We start from the raw sequence: 25,264 nt of genomic DNA, 5'->3' as shown, positions 1-25,264 counted from the left end.
TAATTCATCACTTAATTGTTAGGGTATTAAAGGTGATCCCAGAAAGCAGGGAAGATCGCAAATGGTTACCTTTACCTGGAGGGCAAGAGAGAGAAAAGTTTTCTCCAAAGTATATGGGCAGGGAAGATTCTTAAGCACACTTAGATGGCACCGGTCAAAGGGGTCAACTACGGCAAAGACAGCGAGAGACTACATTATGCACAGTCTGGCTGTGTGAATTCTAAAATTAGTGAGTTTTTAAAAGTCAAGAGGATGTGAAACTAGGTTGTTTTGTTTTTTCCTTGATAACATTAGGAAATGTGGCCCAACGCAGCCACCAAAATGCAAGATGTTTTTAATGACTGTGAACCATAAGGTCCATCTTGTTGTTTAGTTATAAAGATAACATTTTCCCAACTCGTATCAGGGATAAAACTGGATATTGGATAAAGTGGCTAAAAGCAGATTATAATCAGGCTATTTCAACATGAAACCTTGTAGCATACTCAGCTTCAGTTTGCACAAAGGTGAGGACGTTTCAGAGAGACAAAAGATCGTGGGATTGGCCTAGGAATAAGCAACTAATAAGACAGGCTCCTTTTCCAGGTTTAAAACAATAAAACAATTTTAACACCAAGTTGGGCGTTCTTTAGAGCACAAACAAGTAATACATGAACGATGGCTTGGTCAAGCGAGAACTACAACTCCCAGCAGCACGGGTGAGAACGCAACTTCCGGGGCGCCGGTTCCCTATGGACAAGCGGCGCCTATGAGTTCCAGCTTCTCCGGGTTCGCGATGACACTGATTGGCCATTGGCGGTGAAGACCCTACTTTGTGAGGAAGGGCACAGAACCCGGAAGAGAGGAAGGCAGGGTCACAGAGAGCAAGAGGTGGAGCCTAAGGCTTAGAACACGCTTGGACGTCATGTCCGCTGGGCGGGGCTTTGCGATCCCGCGCAAATTGAAAGGTCCATGGCTACCCCTGCAGCTGCAGCGACTTGCTAGTGTTCTGCGCCCCAGGTGAGTGAGCCCTACGCGGGCAGTATCAAGAGGGGCGGGCTGTGTGAAGGAAAGTGGGCTCCCCGCGCCCCGGATCCACGTGTCCTCTGCCCCTCGGCGCGAGACTCGGATCTCCGGGAAGAGAACGCGAGCGTGGTGTGCGCATTAGACGCGCCCGCGCCTGGGCTCTCGTTTTCCGCAGAGGCTGGATGGCAAGTGTCCTTGCTTCCACTGCATCTAGAGACGAATTTCCTTTGTATGTTTCCTGTCATATGCAGGTTTGAGGAACCACAGCGCCTGGAATGGGCTTGCGGGCCATGCCTCTTCATTCCCGGGAGACAGTACTACTGTAAAGCTGCTGCTGCTGTTACCTTGGGTGCCACCGGCGATCTCCTGGGGTTGATGTGCCATATGGCGCTCAGCCACTCCTGTGCTAAAGAGGAAATACTTATTCGAGATTTACTTGGCCTAGAAGAAACTTACCGAAGTTTCACTAAACGTAATTATGTTCTTCGCTACCCCCCCGCCCCCCGCCCTTCGCCCCCGCATCAGCATGCGCGAAAACACATTTTAGAGGCATTGTCTTTAAAAGTAGTGGGCTGGTTGTTTTACACAGATCGTGGCTGAAGGCCCACCTGCGTCCAAATTTTCCGATGTTTAAAATTCAGAAGTCATGCCCTTTCTAGGGAAATCTTAGCTACTGGGCGTGGCCTAATCCTGTAGTCTTTGTGGGGGAAGGCAGTGGTGAATTGGCTTTGGAGATGGTTTCTTTGTATAGCCTTAGCTGTCCTGGAACTAGCTCTGTAAACCAAGCTGGCCTCGAGCTCACAGAGATCTGCCTCCAAAGTGGTGGGATTAAAGGCCTTGGTGACCAATGCATGGCTTGATTTTTAAGAATATGATCTTGAGCCTGGTAGCCCAGATCCTGCTCCTGTAAGCCCCACTGCTGAGAGAGAGAAGGGAGGCTAAGAATGGACAATCCCAGGAAGTTCAACTAAAGGCCCTAGCATATGCATCGCAACTACTAAAAGACTGTCTCAAGCAAGGTGAACTGCCCTCGACATGCCCCTGTTCAACTTCCGATACACATGCATCATACACTTGTCAGAGCATTTGCTCTTTGCAAGCATGAGAACCTAAGTTAGGATCCCCAACACCCCTATTAAGAACCTCTAAGGGGTGCTCACCTTAGCGCCTCAGGTCACAGCAGGACTAAGCACACACTCTCCCACTGGGGCCTGACAAGGCATCCCAGTTAGGGGAAAGGGATCCAAAGGCAGGCAACAGAGTCAGAAGGAAGCCCCTACTTACATTGTCAGGGGACCGCCATGATGACCACACTGCACATCAGCTACATATGTGTAGGGGGTCTGTGTCTGGCCCATGCATGTGCTGTGGTTAGTGGTTCAGTCTCTGAGCCCCCGTAATCCCAAGTTAGTTGACTCTGTAGGTCTTCTTGCGTCCTTGATCTCTCCAGCTCCTCTATCCTTCCTCCCACTCTTCCACAAATCTCCCCAAGCTCAGCCTGTTGTCTGGCTGGGGGTCTCTGTATCTGTTTTCATCAGCTGCTGGATGAAGCCTTTCAGAAGACAGTTATGCTAGGCTCCTGTCTGCAAGTATAACAGAATATCACTAACCGTGTCAAAGGTTGGCTCTCCCCCATGGGGCGGGTCTCAGGTTGGACCAGTCATTGGTTTGCCGTTTCCTCAATCTCTGCTCCATCTTTATCCCTACACTTCTTGTAAGCAAGACAAATTTTGAGTCGAAGGTTTTGTGGGTGGGTTTTTGTCACCCTACGTCTATTGAGGTTGCCCTGGCTGAGATCCCTAATAGCAGGGGACATGGACCATGAAGTCACCATTTCTTGTACCAGGTGGGACTTTCAAGTGTTTCTATTGGGGCCATGTTTTTGTAAAGCAAGCATGTTTTCACATTGCTTTGTTACAGCCTTCAGGGGATTTGATGAAACGGACGCTAGACTCCACCATGGCTGGGTTACCATAGCATTTTTTTTTTTTAAGTAATGCGTTTGATGATGTTGGATGCCGTCATATAACATACGGATCTGTTTCCATAACTCTGATCGCTTTTCATTGAAATATCCGACTTTCTCCAAACTTGAGTTTCTACACTGCAGCTTTGGGCGTGGCCCTTTAGTGCAGGGGTGAATATGATGCCATAGCATGCCCAGTTTTGTAGGCTTCTAACACTATGGTAGTGAAAGGAGAGACTCAAAGTTTAATGCCTTCTGTGTGCCTAGGACTGTGTTAAGAGATGGGAGACCATGTTAGGATTCTAAGTATTGGAAAGACTAACCAAGAAACACCCAGTGCTGCTCAGGTTAGCGTTGGTAATGGATGAAGCTCTAAGCCATGGACCTTGTTGGGGAGAAGGCGGTTATTAGCTAAATACGAGTTTCTGTGCCAGACTCCAGGCTGGGTTTATTTTTCTAAATCATTTTGGTAAACAAGTTTTGCTTTAATATTGCTGTTTGTCCCTTTGTATCCTGTAGTTAACTTGGCACTATGGGGATCCAAGGATTACTTCAGTTCATCAAGGAAGCTTCTGAACCCATCAACGTGAAGAAGTACAAAGGGCAGGCGGTGGCTGTGGATACCTATTGCTGGCTTCACAAAGGAGCTATCGCTTGTGCAGAAAAGCTAGCCAAAGGGGAACCTACAGATAGGTAGGTTTGGAGTGTATTCCTTTAAGAAGTGGGATGATTTGGTGCTTTTTGTTTTGAGTATTTCAGATTGGCCTGGAATTTATAGCCAAGGCTGACCTTCAATCTCTGTTCCTTCTTCCTCCAGCTACCAAGAGCTGGGATGCACCACCAGCACCCAGTTTCATACGATGCTGGGGATCGCATACGATGCTTGGGACCTGTGCGATCCCCAGCATCTCAGTTGTTTCCTCCCCCTCCCCCCCCCCCCCCCAGAACAAGGTTTTTCTGTGTAGCCTTGGCTTTCCTGGAACTCACTCTGCAGACCAGATTGACGTCAGACTCAGAGATCTGCTTAGCTCTGCCTTTTGAGTGCTGGGATTAAAGGTCTGCATTACTACCACCAGACGACGCTCAGTGCTTTTTTTATCTTTGTTTTTCCAGTCACTGTGTCAATAAATACTAGCATTTATTAGGGGCTTGGATTTAGAGTGTTACCAGACTTCTTTCTGCTGTACAGACGTGACGTTTGTTCTCGGAAGTCAGAGTGGCAGGATCAGACAGGCGAAAGTCAAATATTGTCTCCTTATTCTTACTTCAAGAGAAACTTTTGTTTTTCCCCTTTGATAAACTTTTGCAATGTTTTCAGAATCCGTTATGTCTCCCCACAGTACTGCAAATCTCTGTTAGCAAAATGAAGGAAAGGAACAGTATAGTCTGGCCAACACTGGGGGTCCTGTTACCATCCAGTCTGAACTGTGACCTCATTTTAGAAGATTCACATGTATTTACATATAAAACTACGCTCTTTTTAATTGCCCCTTTTTTTGCACATACCTATGTATGTGCCTTTTTAATATATGAAAATAAAGCCATATCACTTCTGCTTTCCCAAAAGAAAAGCCCACACATTTTTTTGGTTACTACTTTACATGTTTGATTTTTGTGTTTTTACATTTTGAGACAAGAGTTTTGTGTGGCCCCGGTGGGCCTCCACCTTACTTCATAGCACAGGATTGCTGTCACCTCTGCTTCCCAAGTGCTTGGCTTATGGGGCTGTGTCACTATAGCAGATGTCTTTTCTATTGCTGTAATTACACACTGTGACCAAGGGAACTTACTTTAGAGGGTTAGAATCTATGATCGTCATAGCAAGGAACATGGCCGCAGGCAGGCGGGCAAGCGTGGTGCTGGAGCGGTAGCTAAGAGCTTCAGTCTAGAAACACAAGCACGAGGCCAGGGAGAACTAACAGAATGGGGTGCTGTGGGCTTTTAAATCCCCAGAGCCTGCTCCCAGTGACATACCTCTTCCAACAAGGCCACACCTCTTAATCCTTCCCAAATAATTCTACCAACTGGGAACCAAGCATTCAAATATATGAGCCCTGAGGCCCCTCCTCATTCAAACCAAAGCTGGCTTTTTTTTTTTTTAATGCATAGTAGCTGCTATGGATTTAAATTTTCTCCTGACAACTTAGAAACTAGCCTTGGTATAATTAATTGCTTTACCTAATCTTCCTTATGGAGACAGCAGTATTGGCCAGAAATGGTCATCACCTTGGGATTTGGGGATAAACAAATGATAAACATTTATGGACTTTAGAAAGATAGACATCTACTCATGCGGAAGTAAAATGAGTGGGTGGTACCCGATGGGATGCTTTCAAGGTAGAAAGACAAACTTGCTCTAAGAATTGACAGCTCCTTGTTTGCTCTCCTCCGCTGTTTGGTGTTTAATTGAGTTGCGGCCACTTGTGCAGTGCCCTGGTCACAGAGAGGCTACATTTGATTTGAAAGGTCAGCGTAAGTGCTGTTAGATCCTGGATGTGGGAACAGTAACGGCACAGTTTGCTGCTGTCTTCCCTCGGGAGCTTGGCATCCAGCTTCCCTTTCCCCGTAATCTGGCTGCAAGATGGTGGAGCTCACATGTGGCTGTGTGGAAAGTTGTGACAATTGGACACCCCGAGCACCATGTTGTCCAGCACTAACCAGGATGTCACTGGTCTTGAGAGACATGATTGGCACTGCCGGGGGGATTCCATGTGGGGCTCACTGTAGATTATTCTGTCAGATCTCTTGGGAATGATAAGGCATTGTGGGAGAAGTCAAGTGTTGTATTCTTAAAACTTTTCAATAGATTTGACATGTTTCAAACCAATTTTTTGTTTCATAGAAAATGAAAGATATTTGGAACAACAATAAAATGTGAGAATCGTAGGGCATCAAAGCCTTTTCATCTACAGTGGTGAAAGGCCTAAGAGTCAAATGACTTCCTGACCACCACGTGTTCCCTAAGTATCCACAGTAGGATTTGAACTCGTGTAACTCGCCACTTCCTTTGGGAACTTTAGTATCAAAACTCAAAATTCTCTTCGTGGTTGTTTCACCTGGTCCTAAATAAAGCAAAATACTAATGTAAGAGTTTCAAAGTGCGTAAATGTGTTCTCTTTTTCCATCCCACAGGTATGTAGGATTTTGTATGAAGTTTGTTAATATGCTGCTGGCCTACGGGGTCAAACCTATTCTTATATTTGATGGATGCACTTTGCCTTCTAAAAAGGAAGTGGAGCGGTCTCGAAGAGAGTAAGTTGACTCCGTACTGAACATCTGGCTGAATTGTGCTAAGGCCAGATGCTGTAGGTCCTGTGATAACAAATTTCTAAAATCTTAATTTTGTGTGTAGCATAGTACATGAACAGACTTCCTTAAACGCTCTGTTTGTGTTGCACTGTTAATCACTTTTAAAAGTAATTATCTTCTGACATGAAACGTTGCTGTGGAAAAGTCTTGTCAGCTGTATTGCACCATTTTGCACCCATTAGTAATCACTCACTCAGCTGGAGTGGTGATGCTGCCTGAAATCCCAATACTTGGGAGGTAGAGGCAGAAGGGCCGGCGGCTCTAACGCATCTTCTACTTAGTGAGTGTGATGTTAGCCTGAGCTATATGAGACCCAGTCTCCAATCAATCAATGACCTCATTAATTCTTATCTGGCCAACATGTAAATAAATAAATAAGTAAGTAGGCTCATATGCTCTAGTCTGGGCTGATATGCCAGCAGATCTGAAGTGCAGTTGCAAATGAATCCAACTCTTTCATTTTAGAAAAATGACTATAATTGCAGCTTTATTATTGTTTCTTGAGTCTGGCTATAAGTGTTTCTTAGTCGTGTTTTTCCCTTTCAGGAGAAGACAAAGCAACCTTCTGAAAGGGAAGCAGCTTCTTCGAGAGGGGAAAGTGTCAGAAGCCCGGGAGTGCTTCACTCGCTCTGTCAACATTACACACGCCATGGCCCACAAAGTCATAAAAGTGAGTTAGTTAGAACCAACAAAGCCGCAAGAACAAATGGCTGAGCTCACTCGAGCTTGCCTTAAGCTGTTTGTTAATGAGACGGCAAGGAAAGCAGGGGGTGGGAATTGATTTGGAGTAAAGGGCAGATGGCAGAAAGAGAGGAGGGTGTCACTTCAGGAGAGGAGCCAGGGCCACGAGTGACACTTCTTCCCTTCCCTATGTGCACGCACTGCATTGGGCTGCTGTGTGTGGAAGTGGAAAGGACTATTCCCACAGGCTTGCTTCTTACACCACTGTGGTCGGATCTGTTCAGCCATTAACTCCCGTTCCACTGAGCGCTCTGCAGAACCCCTGTAATCTGCCCGGCTTAGAAGCTTCCTAGTGGCCACCTTCCCCTGCAATCTGGATCTTAGTCCCAGACCCCGTTTTCATTCTAGGTTTGTAGTGGAACTGTTTCTTAAAGTTAGGCTCCAGGCAGGGTCAGTCCTGGTGTCATAGGCTCCAGGCAGGGTCAGTCCTGGTGTCATGGTGTCCTGCTGCCTGGCTGTGAGCTAAAATATGTACCCCGGGCTTCTCCCATCGTCCTTTATCACATGGACGTTTCTTTTGACTGTTGACGATGGCTTGGATTGGGAATCAAGAAGGTGGGGGTGGGTATAGGAGAGTGAGGGGTACAGAAGACACGTGCTCCTGTGTATAGCAGAGGAGAAACCTTGACTGGTGCCACAGGGACACTTGGTGGGCAAGAGAGAAAGGAGAAAGGCAGCCATGGCGGTCCTGACTCTGTCAGTACCGAGTTAGACAGGCGTGCCTCCTGACAGGGAGGAGTGCTTGGGCAGGTCCAAACTTGTATACTTTCAGAATACCCCTGTTCTTATGGTAGAAGTTTTATAATTCGGAATCATGGATGTTGTAGCCAACAGACGCACCATACCACCAGATGTATAGCGGGACTTCTTTTCACATTTACAAATGATGTTTTAGGTGTGAGTGGTGTGTGTGTGTGTGTGTGTGTGTGTGTGTGTGTGTGTGTGTGTGTGCAGGCATGCACAGATTGTGTGGGGAGGTCAGAGGACAGTGTTGCCTGTCAGTCCTCCCTTTCTCCTCTTGTCTGAGGCAGGGTCTCTGTAACTTGTCAGTGTTTATCCGTGATAGCTGGCCTGCTAGCTCCTTTCTCCCTTCTATTTTATTGTAGTAGTGCCTGAGTTATGCACAGGCTCTATTGCACTCTGTTTTCATGAGTTCTAGGATTGGGACTAAGGTCCTGAGAATTGTGTGGCAAGCTAGCTGTCACCCAAGCCTGTAAGTTGATTAAAACAAGACAGTACTTCTGAGATCAGGGTCAAATATATTACAACTAAAAGTGAAAGATTCTACTTGGAAGGACGTGGTTTTAGGAAGGCACTGTTAGCGTGCAGGTGGAGGCTGGTAACGCCATTCAGTGCTGTTCTGGTGCCGGGCTGCTGTTCACTGTGGTCTCCCACAGGCTGCTCGGGCCCTGGGAGTGGACTGCCTCGTGGCTCCATATGAAGCCGATGCTCAATTGGCCTACCTTAACAAAGCTGGTGTCGTGCAAGCCGTCATCACGGAGGACTCTGACCTCCTCGCCTTCGGCTGTAAGAAGGTATTGAACTGCAGTTACCGTGTATGATGCTCTGTGGGGGAGAGTCGTGGGTGGCAAGGGGCTCAAGACTTCCTTACCTGGAGTACCTGTCTGTGTCATTTAACGTCTGTGATCTACGTCGTCTTTATAGTGTTCCTTTTTGGTTTTGCTAGTTGATGATTTAGGTTCTGCACGCCTTCAGGGTAAAGGACTCTTTTTTGTCATTCGGGTTCTGGTTTAGTGTGCTTTTTTGGGTGCTGGTGATCAAACCTGGGGTTCTATGCATACTAGGCAAATAAGTGTCTGCCAGTAAACTACATCCAGCCTGAGGTTCCTCTCGTGTTTAGCTTTTCCTTTGGGCGACTGTGTATGGGGTCCTGACTCAAACCTGTGACTGCCAGCAAGCACTCCTCACCACTGAGCTACAGCCTCTCTGCTCTGCGCTCTGTGGCTGGGCCTTGCTAAGCTGCCCAGCCTGGACTTGGACTCAAGCAGTAGCCTGGCAGGCCTTGAACCTGAGCTCTCCTTCCTTCCTGTGCTGCCAGGCCCCACTAGTTTTCCTTTTTAATATAAATTAAACTTGCCTTACATTTTTAAAATTAGTTTTGATAAACTGACTTATCCGTGAGTGGGATATTAATCAGAATTTAAAAATAATGTATAAACGAATTTAATGGTAAACTTTATAATGATCTGTTAAGCAGGGAATTAAGATATACAGCCACAGGTAGGGTTATTTTGATAACAGGTCTGATGTGTATATGCATCCTTACACATTGCTTGCAGGATGCTTATCAGAAGATGAACACTGGGTGACCAAGAGATGGGGTGTGGCCAAGTTCAGGTTTTTGAAATTTTCCACATATTCCTATTTCCTGCAATAAGCACATACTGCCCCAATACCAATGATAAAAAGGTTGGCCACTTTGGAGCATAAGGAAGGTTAGAAGAAATCCTTGCATTCGGTGTTACAGTACAGGGCAAGAATGATGCCGTGGAATTTTTGTGATGACTTAGGTGATGGTGATAAAGCGGCCTTTCCAGGTATTGACCGCCTCTCTTCTGTGAAGGTGATTTTAAAAATGGATCAGTTTGGAAACGGACTGGAGGTGGATCAGGCACGGCTGGGAATGTGCAAGCAACTTGGGGACGTGTTCACGGAGGAGAAGTTCCGGTACATGTGCATCCTGTCAGGCTGTGACTACCTCGCCTCCCTGCGTGGGATTGGCTTGGCGAAGGCCTGCAAAGTCCTGAGACTGGCCAACAACCCGGATATCGTGAAGGTAGGAGAGACCTTCGCTTTATGAAGCAGCAGTAAAATAACAAGTTCAAAATGGGCTTTAAGTACTATGTCTATAGCCCGTGAGCCTTAATAAAAGTGGCAGGGTGACAACACATGAGACTGCTCCTGCGTCCTGGTGCCTGGGAGTGGCTCTCAGGCTTTCTAGTCTAATGATCTTCATGCTCTGAGAAGGTTTGTGAGATAGGAATTTTTGTTTACGTGGATTATAGCTATGAATATAGTGAATCAGAAATTTAAACAAAAATTTGAATACTCATTAAACTACCAAAAGCTCTTAATATGTTAACAGAAATCATAAAGCCAGCACTCTTACCCCTTCCTGTACCATCTCAATCCCCTGCTTAAAATTATTATTATTAATTTATTTATTTATTTTTTTGAGACAAGGTTTTGTGAATACCAGGCTGTCCTTGAACTTGCTATGTAGCAGAGGATAGCCTTGAACTCTTTAGTTCTCAGATTTATTGTTTGTTTGTTTCTGGGTTGAAAGGACTTTAAAAAACTATTTCTAGAAGTGTACACTAGACACGGGCTGGATATTTGGCATTTTGGATGAACAGTGCTCGTCCAGCGGTGCTTAGGAGACCACAGAATTTTGAGTGATGTTGTGTAGCCATGTTTTCTGTTAAAAAAGTTTTTTTAGTGTAGATAAACTTAGTTGATTTTTGCCTTTCACTGTCCAGTGTCCGGTGTGGGGATCAATAAACTCTTTCTGCTCCCTGTCTTTAGCTTTACATGAACTATTTTTATATCCACTGTTAGGTTATCAAGAAAATTGGACATTATCTCAAGATGAACATAACGGTGCCAGAGGATTACATCACAGGATTTATTCGAGCCAACAATACTTTCCTCTACCAGCTCGTGTTTGACCCCATCCAAAGGAAGCTGGTCCCTTTGAATGCCTACGGAAATGATGTCAATCCCGAAACACTGACTTACGCTGGGCGGTATCCTTTCTAAGCCATGTGGTTGAATTTTTTTACTTTTCTCTTAACGTTATTGGTAGTAGTATACTATTTTTAGTAGTATACTATTTTTTAGTGAGTCATTAGACAGAAAACCTTGGAAATTGGTTTTATTTTTCATGGTACAAATTGTCATATTTTACTTGTCTTTAAAAAAAAATCATGCTAGTGAAAGTTAGGTATCTAAGCTTAAAGCTGAGGCTCATCTGTATATTGACAGTGCTATTGACAGAACTGGCTGCGGGTCAGACACCCTGAGCAAGCACATCAGAAGTGTCAGCTGAGAGCCACTGAGGCAAGCCTGATTCCTCAGGAGGGTTTCCAGTACACCAGGGCAGGGTGCCCCTTCCGTGACCACTGGTCACCAGTACCCAGGCAGCTGCAGAATTCTGAATTCCTTAGGTAGTGGCCAGAACTCTCCTCATAGCTCTCTGGAAGGGAGGAATGACTTGGGCTTCCCTTCAAGAAGGCAGGCAGCTCCTGCGGGGACACAGGCCAGCAGCCTTGCCTGCTGTCTCAGGGATGCTGATGTGAACAGTGAGCAGGTATGTGCGTCATAGGCCTTGAAGACTCGTGTCAACAGCGAGCGTTTTCATATCTTAGTGTAGCAGGATTTGGTTGCTTGCTGATAAGGACATTTTCCCTTAACCTTACCAACTAGGTACGTCGATGATTCTCTGGCTCTTCAAATAGCACTTGGAAATAGAGATATAAATACTTTCGAGCAGATTGATGACTACAGTCCAGACACCACGGTAACATTGAACAGCTGTTACATAAAAGCACATTCTAGTTTGTCTCAAGGACTTTGAGGCATGTCTTTCTTTGCTCCGCAGCTGTGAAATATTTCTGTACTTTGTGCTATGCAGGGTGTGCATGGAAAACAACCTGACCTGGTGTGGTAGGGTCTGTAATCCCAAGACTTGGGGCCATGAGACAAGAAAGTTGCCACAAGTTCAATGTTAGCCTGGGCTATATAGTGAGCTCTTGTCTTTTTGTTTGTTTTGTTTTAAGACAGAGTCACACTATGACGTCCTGGCTGTCCTGAAACTCACTCTGTAGACCAGAATTCAGAGATCTGCCAGCCTCTGCCTCCTGAACGCTGGGGTTAAAGATTGCGCCACCACATCTAGCCAACCACTCTAAAAATATATGATTAACTTGACTCTAAGAAATTAGCTGTTAGAGTAGGTGTCATAGTTAGGTTTTTAATACTACAGAGTGGCTACATGGTATTTTTAAGACCAATGTATGATTCAGACTCTGTGGTACCTGGCATTACTGAAAACCCCAAACATGACCCTTGAGTACAAGCTGTTTTAGGCTCATTCATAAATTAGCAGCTACTTACTGGGCACGCCCACCATGTGTGTCTGAACTTTGCACTACTGTCTTTATTGTACACACTCTTGAAGATGCTGTGTCCTGATAGTTTCTACCGACTCTTCATTCATGTTTCTTTTTTGTTGCTGTAATTTCTTTTGTTCTTTGAGAGCCCCATGCGTGGTTACAGTGTGATGCCATTTGTGCACAAAGCCTGCGTTAGTTTGCTGTTGGGGGAGTCATTACTGAAACAGGAGTCTGGGAAATGCTGGCTGTGCTGTGTTTACACATTTGGATTAGCAATTCTGTGATTTCTCCAGGAGTGCTGCTAAAGGTTTGTCACAAGCCCACAAATGGTTGCACCGGCTCTATAGGTTCTGAGCTGCTAAGATAGCCATGGTTCAGAAGGCCAAAACTATCCCAGCTCTTTTTCATAGGGAAATCAGTTACACAGCAAATTAGGTTTGAACTCAACAAATTTTTATTCAGGCTTGGGAACTCGTGGTTTCTTTCCTAGAAATGAGCCTTGGGTAGCTGTTAGGAGACAGGCCTAGGAAAATGGACGTGTTTAATGGAGAAGGATGAGATCGGTGGAGGAAAGCAGGCAGTTTGATTTAGAGCCCAGACATCATCAGAACCCCTCCTGCCCTCCCTCCTGCCCTCCCTCCTGCCCTCCCTCCTGCCCTCCCTCCTGCCCTCCCTCCTGCCCTCCCTCCTGCCCTCCCTCCCTCCCTCTCCCTCTTCTGCACTCTCCTGCCAGGCCTCACACGTGCTAGGCAAGCACTCTACAACTGAGCCCTTTTAGATTCAAAGTTTAAAAAAAAAAAAATTAGTGTTCACGAAGTCACTCAGATTGGGCCTGAACTCACTGTGTAGGCCAGGCAGCCTTTGACGTCTCAGTCCTCCTGCCTCAGCCTCCCGTGTCGCTGGGGTAACAGGCCAGGCTCAGAGGGCTTTCTGCTGAGCAGTAATTGAACATGACTATAAGCAGGTACAGAGAAACGGCCATTTCTCCTGCTCAGGTAACCTTCTTCTTTCTCTTCTCTAGCCGGCCCACTCACGAAGTCACAGTTGGAATGACAAGGCACATCAGAAGTCACCTGTTGCCAGTAGCATTTGGCACAGGAATTACTGTCCTAGACCTGAGGTGAATGCTGTTTCCCATGCTCCTCAACTGAAGGAAAATCCAAGTCCTATGGGCCTTAAACAAGTGGCTAGCAGTAAAGGGTTAAATCTTCCCAGGAAGTGTGCCGTCATGAAGAGACCAAGGAATGGTATGTATTTCATTTTCTCTAAATGCTAGTAATTTTTAGTCAGATTTAAGAAATCTTTTCCAAGGCAGGTCGCTGCAGTTTCCTTGATTTCTCCTGTTAGTTTTGCACTTGTGGCTCTTGTGTTTGGAGACAAGATAGAGGGTGGACAGTAAGACTCCAGGCTCCTCGGGTTTCCCTTTTCTCATGTAGCCGCCTTTCAGCTGTTGGAAATCCCTTACCGTGCAGTGCATCCTGGGTGGGCACTCACTCTGCTCCTCCTGTCCACCCCGACCTTGGCAGCACACACTCCTCGGCACTCAAGTCCATCCAGTGTTAATCCCTGGAGTTGGTTCTGCTTTTTAAAAGCTATCTTTGGCTGTCTGGGGTTCTTCTTGGTTCTGTGTAATTTTTAGGATTCACGTGTCACCTTCTTTTAAAAAGAGGCTGTGCAGCTCAGCAGTGGTGGCACTTACCTTTAATCCCAGCACTCGGGAGGCAGGTCTAGAGTTCCAGGACAGCTAGAGCTGCACAGAGGAACCCTGTCTTGGAAAAGAAAGGCTCTGGGATTTCATCTTTTTGTTTGTTTGTTTGTTTGTTTGTTTGTTTGTTTTGTTTTGTTTTTTTTTCGAGACTGGGTTTCTCATATAGTTTTGGCTGTCCTGGACTCCCTTTGTAGACCAGGCTGGCCTTGAACTCACAGTGATCCGCCTGCCTCTGCTTCCTGAGCGCTGGGATTAAAGGCGTGCATCACCACGCCCGGCCAACGGAGTCATTATTAACATGAAATCCCACGCCTTTAATACAGGATAGCTGCCTCCAGGTCATTCAGAATCTGTTACGCCCTTTTGAAATCTTTTGATAGGGTAATCTCATATAAAACCATACAGATATTTGACATCATTAAATGATAACCAATTTGGAAAATGGTAAAACACAGCGAAGCTAATGGATTTTCAGTTATTCTTAATCCTTCCTTTTACAAGGAGGCATAGCTTTCAAAAAATAAAATAGGATTAAATATAGGGCTCCATGTAGAACCGTTGCCCAGCATGTACAGGAAGAAAGCATGCTTCGCCTTTAGGATGAGCGGGAAGTGGGATCCGGGCTGAAAACCAGGGCAAAGAGCCAGTGAGGAAGACACCGGTTGTTTACTCCTGCTTCTGGTTTTGTTTAGAAACGCTGTCCGAAGATGACCTGTTGAGTCAGTATTCTTCCCTCACAAAGAAGGCCAAGCAAACTAGCTGCGGGGATGGCACATCGTCTAACTCTTCTGAAATGCCTGCACCCAACCCGGATGGTGGGACTGCTCACAAGACAGACGTGCACACCCCATCCAGGACAAGGAATAAATTCGCAACATTTTTACAGAGGAAGAATGAAGAGCGTGGCGCAGTTGTAGTTCCAGGGACCAGAAGCAGGTACAGTGGTTTCAGAGCGCCATGTAAGCTGGGTGCATCATTTGCGGAAGCCTGTTGCGCGCTGATTTTCTTATCAGTTACTTTTACTATTGCTGTGACAAAAATGCCTCACAGAGTGTCTTACGGAAAGAAAGGTTTGTTTTAGGTCACATTTCAAGAGTACGTCATGTCTGTGAAAAAGTGTCTGGAACAGGAGGCGGCTGGTGACATTGCACCGACAGTCAGGAGGAGGAGACAGTGAACGCTGTCGCCCAGCTCCCCGTCTCTCTTGTGTTCAGTTCAGAACTCTAGCCATGAAATAGTGTGACCCTCACATAGGGCGAGTCTTCATCTACCTCAGCCCAATCCGAAAGATTCTCACGAGCACGCTGGAGCCTCCCTTCCTTCCTAGGTGATTCTAGTCCTCGGGTCACCTCACCTTAGTTCAGACCAGAGCGCATTGCTGTGATCTGCCCATGCAGAATCCAAGTACAAAGGACTGCAGCTCCTGCAGCTCCACTCTGTGGCTGGAGTTCTGTTCTTTTAGGGTTCTCGCTTCCTTTGTTTCTCCTTTTATGGTATCATGAGGTGCTGATCTGTCTTATCTTAATTACCTTATTAATGTTAACACTTTTCCTATAAATAATTTTAAGATCTAGAAATATACAGAATAATACCATAGACTAATTGGGAAAGAACGGCTGTGAACTGAGATGGGATTTGGTTGGTTCTTTTGGTTTCTGGCTGGCCTAGAATTATGTAGATGAGGCTTGTCTGAAACTCACTGGGACCACTGTCACTGTCTTTCAAATACAGGCATTAAAGAATCCTGGTCTGTGTGTCACTATGTAAATAACTTTCTAAAAATGTATATGCTATTATAATGTAACCCTCATGGGGCATAGTGGCACAGGTTTTTAATCCTAGCACTTGGGAGACACAGGCAAGAAGAGCTCTGAATTCGAGGCCATACTGAGTTCCAGGAAAGCCAGTACTGTGTAGAGAGACTCTCTCAAAAAAGCAAAACAAAGCAAAAAAGTAGAATTTAAACCTCAGTTAAAACTTCAGGTCTTTGTGCTCTTGCGTGAGAGTCGATACATGAATCTACATTTGCGAGTAGACCCCGAAATGCTTGAACTAATCCATTCTTTCTGTTTCTTGTTAGATTTTTTTGCAGTTCTCCAGATTTGGATGACTTTGTACCAAAAAAAGCAAGCAGTCAGTCTCCAAATGAAGCTGTTGTCACAGACAAAGCCACCACCAGCCCTGGGGCATCAGACTGCCCAGACACGGAAGGCCAGAAGCCAGCCCCAGCTGGCTCAAGTGGGACACAGAGTCTAAGTTCTCAGCTTCCAGGCAATGCCTCTGTGTCTCCTGATGACAAGACTCAGTCTTGTGAGACCAGCGAGTTCATGGGGACCGCGTGCCCACCCACCCCGAGGACACTAAGAAGTTGTTTCAGTTGGTCCGGAACTCTCAGTGATTTTTCAAGAACTCCAAATCCCTCCGCCAGCTCGGCATTACAGCAGTTCCGAAGGAAGAGTGAGCCCCCAACCTCTCTTCCCGAGAGCTGTGCCGTGACTGACACGTGTCATCCAAAGACTGAGGTGCCAGGTGACAAGACTCAGCCTTCACATGAAGCAGGCTGGCCCTCAGGGTCTCAGGAAAGAGTAGACTCACCACGCAGTTTAAATTCCTCTGCCCTTTCCCAGCCTTCCAGAGAGGATTCGGATTCAGAGGTGAGTCTGTCTCTGAAGTCTGTTTTCAGACTCAAACGCAGGGAAAACTGGAGCGTTGATCAGACAGGGAGGGAATTTTGCCAGCATTATAGAAATGAACTGTTTTGTTTGGTTCCCCCCCCCCCCCCAATTTTTATTCAGAATCCGCCTGTGTTCAGGGTTGGAGATATGGCTCAGCATTTAAGAGCACTGGCTGTTCTTCTAGAGGTCCTGGGTCCAATTCCCAGCACCCACATGGCAGTTCATAACTGTCTAAAATTACAGACATACATACAGGCAAAACACCAGTAGACATAAAAATTTAAAAAGTCATTAAAATAATCCTCCTGTGTAGAAAGATCGCATTTTACTCACTCGAAGGGCCTCTCTCTATTCATGCTTTCTACGCCTCGACATCTAGACTAGCACTTCCTGGATGCCTATGTGCTCCACTGACTGGGACTTTTTGACTTGTTGCAAGCTTCTTCTAAGCTTCTATAAATGTGCTATTAATATAAAATTTAATTCTGGTTGCATTTCACAGATACAAAGAAACGGCTATGTTAATGTTTTCCTGAGTGTTGCATCTTAGTACTTCAGAAGCAATTTCCCTTATTCTTTTTTCTTTCTAGAAAACTTTCTTTGTAAGACAAAATAGCATTTTTTGTTTGCAATTCTAAAAGCATTTAATCCTTTTACATATGTAGAACATTCTGGCTTTGATATCTTTTTATTTCTGTCTTTGATTTGACTGACATCAAAACCTTAACTGAATATTGCTTGTAAATAAGTAAGTGACATTCTAAAATGATTTAATGGCTTTAGGCTTTCTCTTAAGTCTGTCAACTGTCTTATCTTCACCAAGTTGTAAGAACAATTCAAGTCACAGTAATATTTGGCAAAATTTTGATGCCTGACAATGCTGAATATTTAATGGCATTAATATTTAATAGTAGTTAATCCATAAAGCTGAGAAAATACATCACCAGCCTAGTCATGAAGCTAGCCTGGAAATACTCAAAATCTTATTGTATTCAATCAAGAAAATAGCCAGCCGGGCACAGTGGCCCATACCTGTAATCCCTAAGGAGGCAGAGGCAGGCAGATCTCTGAGTTCGAAGCCAGCCTGTTCTACAGAGTGAGTTCCAGGACAGCCAGGGCTACATAGAGAAACTCTGTCTTGAAAAAACAAAACAAAACAAAACAAAAGAAAGAAAAAACAGCCATTAAAATGTGGGAATGAAGTATTTCTACTTGGAGATAACTGAAATCGGTTTACATGTTTGGATTCCAAGTCTATCCCATTTGTCATTGTTTTAGGAACTTGCCAGGACTGCCATTGGCTGCCATCCAGACTTCTGCCCTTTATTTCCCTTTATCTTGTTTTGTTTTGTTTTGGTTGTTGTTGTTGTTTTTGTTTTTTAACTAGGTTTATTTATCTTACAAGCATGCATATGTGTATGTGTCTGGCATGTGCCCTGGTATATGAGATGGGATCAGAGGTTAACCCATGAAGTCGGAGCTGTCCCTCTACCACAGGGATTGGACTTGGGCTGCCCTGCCCTGCATCTCACCAACTCCGTTTCTCTTCCTCTGTCTTCAGTCACTCTATGTCGAACACTGTTCTGTACCTGGGAGTCTTTGTTTCATTTAATGTGAACCCTCATTACATGCAGTGTTGCCCCTTCGCGCCAGTTGAGTGACCAGGGCAGTGGCCAGACCATTGTCCATAGAAGCATGGCTGTTTGGAGGGCATTGCAGGCCTGCTGAGTCCTGTGTGGAGGGGGAGCTTATTTTCCTTCCTTCAGCACATGCCTTTCTGTTTCACTTACTTTGTGAGCTTTCAGCTGAGTAGCAGGTCCTCATCAGCTCACAAGCTATGGGCTGCTCCTGCTGAGAGCCTCTCTGTCTTCTGGGATAAAAATCTTCTACCCTGAGCGTGTGTTATGATAGGGACCAATGCCAGGCAGTGGTGGTGCACGCCTTTAATCCCAGCACGAAAGAAAAAAAGAAAGAAAGAAAGAAAGAAAGAAAGACTTTGTTTCCTCACAAAAATAAAACCAACTGACTTATTCACTGAATAGCCTCTTGCCACCACACATGGAGAGATGGTTAATGCTCAAAAAATGGAATTCATAATCTTATGCATGGTGTTTCTTTGACTTACAAATGTTCCCAGTCCACACAAGTGTTAAGCCTTTGTTTTGAATATCAGTTTTCATTGTATACTTCTAAAGTGTCTCAGCAGTGTCAGAGCCTTTGGGGGAATTTCGTTGTTAAAAGGCAGCCATTCACGAAGGAGAGTCAAAGTTATCTCAGACTCTCACTCATGGTCCTATTGTAAGAAACTGTTTAGCCAATTGGCATGGCTCAGCTCTATAACCTCAAATTTTGAGGGTTGTGAATTTGGCCCCAGCCTTGGCTACACACCAAGATCCTGTCTGGAAAATAAATCACTTAAGATGGGTGTGACGCTGTATAGCCGTCGTCTCAGAAATTAGGAAGCAGGGTGAGAAGGTTGCTGTAAGTTTGAAGCCAGCTCGGTCTATATAGTGAATACCTGACCGTTTAGAGCTACAGCAAGAAACCTTGTCTCCAAAAGAAAAAGAAAAAAGGAAAAAAATTTTCAGCTGACTCACCACTTACAGCGCTACTGTTTGCTACAGCAGAGAAAGGTGAATCTGAAGGCACAGGCAGTCTTGTCTCGTGTTAGTGAAGATACAGTATAGACTCCCAAGAGAAATACAGTAGAGAAATGCCAAGTTCAGGCTCCACGTCCTGACCTTCCTTCCTACTTGATGTATGGGAGTAAACCCTGAGGGAAGTTTCACTGTGTATGGAGAGGCTTGTGCCAGGAGCGGAGGCGGAGGGCGCCCTCACAGTCACTGCTAAAGTGAAGTGAGCATTTGACACAGCACCTCAGGCTGGGGCCCATCTTGAGGGAGGAGGCTTTTTTTTTTTCTTTCTAGTGTTAGTCCTTTTTACAACACAGCTAAGAGACAGTGGGACTGCTGGTTCAGCTTTCTGTACTCAGTGTCTTGGAGCTGTTGCCAGGGAGACTGGATCCCCTCACAGCCGGAGAGTCCAGTGGCTTCTGCACCAGCGTGTTTGTTTTAATTTAGTCTTTGAGAATTTTGTACACACAATGGAATATGATCAGATGTACAGTTGTGGGCCATCCACGTGTGCATAGTTGAGAGCCATGCATTGGTGCGTGGAAACCTGCTAGTAGTCACAACCTCACAGAATGCCTTCCTCCCTCTGAAACTGTCACCTGCCAACAGCTCCTCAGTAGAGGGAGGGGTCGGGTCTGCAGATCATTTCAAACAGCTCTCTGGGAATTGTAGCTGCCTTGGTTTTGCACAGCTATGAGTTCATGTGTGCAGTAGCCACACCATGTCCAAACAGCATTTCACAGCACGCTCTGCCACCTCCTCTGTGGTGTTCCCCGACCCTTGGCAGGCTTTGGGGGATGAGGAAGAGATCCCGTTTAGGGCTAAGCGTCAGCATTTTATGGGCTCCTCAAGTGACAGATAAAAAGCTTTCAAGGGCTGGAGAGATGGCTCAGTGGTTAAGAACACTGACTGCTCTCCCAGAGGTCCTGAGAGAGGTCCTGAGTTCAATTCCCAGCAACCACATGGTGGCTCACAACCATCTATACTGAGATCTGGTTCACATGCAAGAAGAACACTGTATACATAATGAATAAATCTTAAAAAAAAAAAGCTTTCAAGATCATAATGTATATTTTATAGAATATTTCTACAGCTGTGTTTTCGTACTTTCTTCCATGAAATTGATAAATATTCCCATTTTAGTTCATTGTCTTTTGTTCTTTCTCATGTTCCTATGTCTTTTTGTGAAATTATGTTATTTACCTGAGTTTCTCATTTCACATGTTGAGTATTGTTTGAGTTGTCATAAAAACTCAAGTAAACTTTTGCTTTCATCTGGGGGATCTAGGAATCGGATTGTAACGATAAGTCACTTGATAACCAAGAAGATCAGAACTCCAAGCAGCAGTTACCTCTCTCTTCAAAGAAAGACATACTTGTAAGGAACAAGGTAAAACGTTTAGATTTTTTTTTTTAATTTCAGAAGCAGTGTGTAGTTATTGTGAAACAAATGGGAAATACACACAAAAAATTGAAAATTAAAATGCCTGTGTTCTGAATATTTTGTTTGTTTTGGTTTTTGAGACAGGGTTTCTCTCTTGCTGTTCTGGACTCACTGCCTCTGCCTCTGCCTCTGAGTGCTGGCATTAAATGCATCGGCCGCCACTGCCTGGCTTATGTTCTTTTTTTCCCTTGGGTGAGACTGCCTTGCTGTCATTGCCACAACCCTACATGCTGTGGACCCAGGCAGAGCTGTGGGGTTCTTCTGTGTGTTAATGTCTGACCTTTTTTTTTTTTTTTTTTTGGTTCTTCGAGACAGGGTTTCTCTGTGTAGCCTTGGTTGTCCTGGGCTCACTTTTTAGACCAGGCTGGCCTCGAACTCACATCGGTCCACCTGCCTCTGCCTTGTATGTAGGCTCTGCCAGATCAATCTGGTTGTAAAGATGTGTCTACTCACCTCCCTCTCTGTCCTGAGAAACAGTGTTACTGTGTACAGGACAGAAGTCAGCCCTTAACGGCTGGGTGTGCTGGCACAGGCCTTTAGTCCCAGAACACGGGAGGCAGAGGCAGGAGGAGCTTACTGAATTCTAGGGCAGCGAGGACTATGTAGAGAGACCCTGTCACAAACAAACTTCAGCCCTCGAGTGGAAACAAAAATATCAAGAGATGTAAACCGATTGTGCTACCTTCCCACAATGGTAGAACAGACAAACTTACTCTTAAGTATAATTCAATTTCAGGTTGAAGTGCAAGAGTCTCTAAAATGTATTGTTAAGTGGGATCAGGGAAAACAAAATAATAACTGATTGTTTCTAGGAATTAAAGGCACTTCTTTTAGATGAAGCACAGGGCTAAAACTGGCGATTGGGAAGACCCACGTTCCCATGTCTAGCAAGCAAAATACCAGTAACGAAACTCTAATTTATCTTCAGATTCCTGGTCTGTGCAGATCTAGTTCTATGGACTCTCTCTCTAACACCAAGATCAAGCCCCTGGTGCCGGCCAGGGTCAGCGGCCTGAGCAAGAAGCTGGGAAGCATCCTGAAAAGAAAACACCGTGATGCTGAGAACAAGCCGGGGCTGCAGATAAAGATCAGCGAGCTCTGGAAAAACTTCGGCTTTAAGAAGTGAGTTCCCAGTTTCCTTTTCTGAAGCAGGACAGAGCGCTGACTTTTGTAGCCCCACCCCCACCCCCCCACTTTCATAGACTGAGCCCCTCTTTCTCACCTTCAGCTCCCAGGCCAGCTCGGAGCTGCTTTTCCAGACCGGAAGTTCCTTTTCTTCTCGTTGCTCAGGACTAGGATGAGAAGGGGTTTGGCAGGAGCTGAGAGGGAGGGGGTCTGCATTGTACTAACTTGTGTTCCTAGGTGGTTAACTGAGACAGACAGAAGTTTCGGGAACGTGGCTGGTTCTAGAAGGCAGAGCTTGGCAACTGCTAAGTAAGCTTCCTGTGGGAGAGACTCCCACAACATGAATTGAGCAGCAGGTGTCAAGTCCTCCCCCTCTCACCAGCTCTACTGTAGGACATTTGGTTTATTGAGAAGGACAAGACACTTTACTATAAACTGATATTTCTCTGGCTGACACTGAGCCCTAACCCACGGAAGTGCTGCAGTTAAAGGGTGCCTATAGGACAGGTCCATTTGTTACAGGCAGTGCTTACTACATACACTGAAGATCTGATGACGGCACACCTGTACTCCCAGCACCAGGGGAGGCAGAGGCAGGGGGATCTCTGAGTTTGAGGCCTGCCTAGTCTAAACCTGTTTTGAAAAACAAAAAAACAAAAACAAAAACAAAAGCAAGAAAGAAAAGAGCACTTGCTGCTCTTTCAAAAGGCCCAAGTTCAGTTCCCAGCTCCCCAGTATTCACGTTAGCCAACTCACTACATCCTTTGTAGCCTCTGCACCGTTGCACTCAGTGTGCATAGACATGTACACGTAATTAAAATAAAATAAACCTTTTTCTTCAAAATAAAAGAGACCAGCTTGAGCTGGTGAATTGGCTCAGGGTTAAGAATATTGGCTACTCTTCCAGAGGTCCTGACTTCACTTCCCAGCAACCACATGGCTGCTCAACAACCATCTATAGTGGGATCTGATGCCCTCTTCTGGTGTGTAGGTGTACGTGCAAACAACACTCATATGTGTAATTAATTAATTAATTAGCCAATTAATTAGTTAAAAAGAGAAACTGGCTGGTGGTAACACGTGCCTTTAATCCCAGCACTTAGGAGGCAGAGGCAGGCAGATCTCTGAGTTGGGCCAGCCTGGTCTACATAGTGAGTTCCAGGACAGCCAAGGATACACAGAGAAACCCTGTCTCAAAAAAAAAAAAACAAAAACAAATGAAGAAATTTAGGAGAGCCATTGGGATAGCTCATCAAAGATGCTCCCCTCCAAGCCTGCTGATCTGAGTTTGATCCAGGGCCGTATGGTAGGAGGAGAGAACCAGCTCCCAGAAGAAGCTGACCTCCACATACCTCACGGCACAGGCAACACCTGCATGTCAAAACTGTACCAGTTGGTTTAGCATGTGGTTGGGAGGCTGACTTTGCTGTCCAGAGGTGGGGTGCACAGCATGCAACGCCACACCCCGCTTAAATGGCTTTCCTTATTTGTCTGCTCTGGGAACAGGCTCTCACTGTGTAGCTCTGGCTGCCCTGGACTAGCTTCAGCTCACAGAACTCCTTCCGCCTCTGTCTCAGATGAGGTTGGGGTATACGCTTCCGTGGCTGTTACCTTGTTGTAGCTGCCCGGGGTGGAGGTGGTCAGGACAGATGGAAACTACTGCCTGAGTGCAGCCTGGGTGTCTGCACTTACCCTGAGTTGGCAGCTTTCACTGAATTCTGCTTTTGCATTTATTGGTACAAATATCAGCACAGTAGGAAAGGTAAATGAAGTCCCAATATTACGAAAATAACCTGACCTTACAAAGTTCCTGAAAGGGACTCAAATCTCCAGGGTGCATAGAACTTACAGAGCTGGCGTTAGAAGAGATCAAAGTTACAATACCACTTTTACAGATCGATTGGAAAAAATAATTTAGTGGTGTTTAGTTTTTGTTGAGAGGAGACAAAATGTTACTGTGCTATTGTCATAATAGAATTTTTAATGGGTGTAGAGCAAGAGTCCAGCAGAAGGAGTTTGGTTAAGGAGTTTGGTTAAGAAAAATGCAGCTCAGCTGCTAGCCGTGCTCTGTTTGTGTTCATCCTTAGCCCAACTTGAAGGACACTATTAAAATGCACACCTTTAATCCAGCACTTTGGAGGCAACAGCAGGAGAATCTGAGTTCGAGGCTCACCTGGTCTACATAGCCAGTTCAATGAGACCCTGTCTACAGATATTCCATATATATATATATATATATATATATATATATATATATATATATACACACACACACACATAAATTCTCCCCATCTCTCTCTATATATAAATAGAAAGACATAGATATAAAGACACAAAGAAGAAAAGTTCAATAGTTGGAAGCACTCAGAATAAAACCTTGATATGCTCTATACAAATACACTGTACTGGGCTTGAGTGCTCCTATTTTTCTACTTGGGTTATTGCTTCCCTTATACTCAGTCAGTACCTGAAGTCAATTTTGTTTTATTCTATTTTTGCAGAGATTCTGAAAAGCTTGCTTCTAGTAAGAAGCCCTTGTCTCCAGTCAAGGACAACATCCAACTCACTCCAGAGACGGAAGACGAGATCTTTAACAAGCCTGAGTGTGTGCGTGCCCAGAGAGCAATATTCCACTAGGTGCAGGCCGCTGCCTCAGGAGACTCTTATCAACTCGAGATTCACTATTATCAGTGCTGTTTTTTAAGATGGAATACATTTTGTATATTAACTCTGTGACTTTCTTTTACTCGGCTTTTTATATTTTCATAGAAAGCTAAATAGAAGAATAAATCTATCTTTGACATTTTTGGGGAGTTTGAATGCTAATTGGGCAAATCTGACTGTGGTAGCAATCTAAGAGACTCTGTAACGTCTTGTATGTCATAAGTAGAAAGCCGCAGACCTCCATAGTCACTTACACCCAAGAACAGCTAACTCGCCAGCTTTCAGTTATCCCAGCTGCCTTTCCTTTCTTCCCTTTAATAAACTGGAAATAATGTTGCTGGCGTGGGAAGGGCAGTCGGAGCTCTGTGAGGTTGTACTTGTTAACACACTTAGGTCTTAAATCCACCACCTGCTTTTCTCAGTGTATCTCTGAAGTGTGGCCCAAAAGGTCTCTAGCACAAGATGCTGAAGCTGCACGGCCTGTGATCAATACGTTCAGCAAAGATCCAGGCAGAGGTTTGGAAGGAACCAGCTACCCCAGGGCCAGTCTGATACAGCCAGAAGGAAAGGAGCAATGAAGGCATTTATGACACAGAGGATATATGAGAGACTTGTCATCTTTAAAAGGGAGTAGGGGAGGGGCAAACACAATTGGGTGAATATGGAAAATACCTAATGGAGGAGCCGTTAGGGAAGGCTGAGGGGTGTTGAGTAAAGGAAGGGTGGGCTCTCTATTGGCAGGAGCCAAGAGGTAGTTAGAGACGGCCTCTTGTCAGTGGAGAAACAGCCGAGCTCCTGTCTGCCAACGGTAGAAGGAAAGGCTTGAAACGGGGAAGTTTTGAAAACCTTTAAAAAACGG

At 45.2% G+C, this 25,264-nt stretch overlaps 1 protein-coding gene across 1 annotated transcript; it reads left to right on the top strand.

The window, feature by feature from the left end:
- The first annotated feature begins 863 nt into the window (after positions 1-863).
- Positions 864-24,547, top strand: EXO1 (exonuclease 1). The gene is made up of 15 exons (XM_084777287.1): positions 864-999; positions 1,257-1,477; positions 3,491-3,664; positions 6,104-6,223; positions 6,827-6,950; positions 8,419-8,556; positions 9,606-9,818; positions 10,601-10,788; positions 11,468-11,561; positions 13,178-13,403; positions 14,557-14,800; positions 15,945-16,518; positions 20,461-20,562; positions 21,545-21,738; positions 24,243-24,547. Exons 3-15 carry the CDS (start codon positions 3,504-3,506, stop codon positions 24,376-24,378), a joined length of 2,514 nt encoding a protein of 837 aa, XP_084633413.1. The 5' UTR covers positions 864-999; positions 1,257-1,477; positions 3,491-3,503; the 3' UTR covers positions 24,379-24,547.
- The last annotated feature ends 717 nt before the right edge of the window (positions 24,548-25,264 follow it).

This window comes from Acomys minous, assembly GCF_964271855.1.
Source record: "Acomys minous genome assembly, chromosome: 1".
Lineage (NCBI taxonomy): Eukaryota > Metazoa > Chordata > Mammalia > Rodentia > Muridae > Acomys > Acomys minous.
The sequence above is the reverse complement of the archived record's forward strand: the minus strand, read 5'-3'. Positions and strand labels throughout refer to the sequence as shown.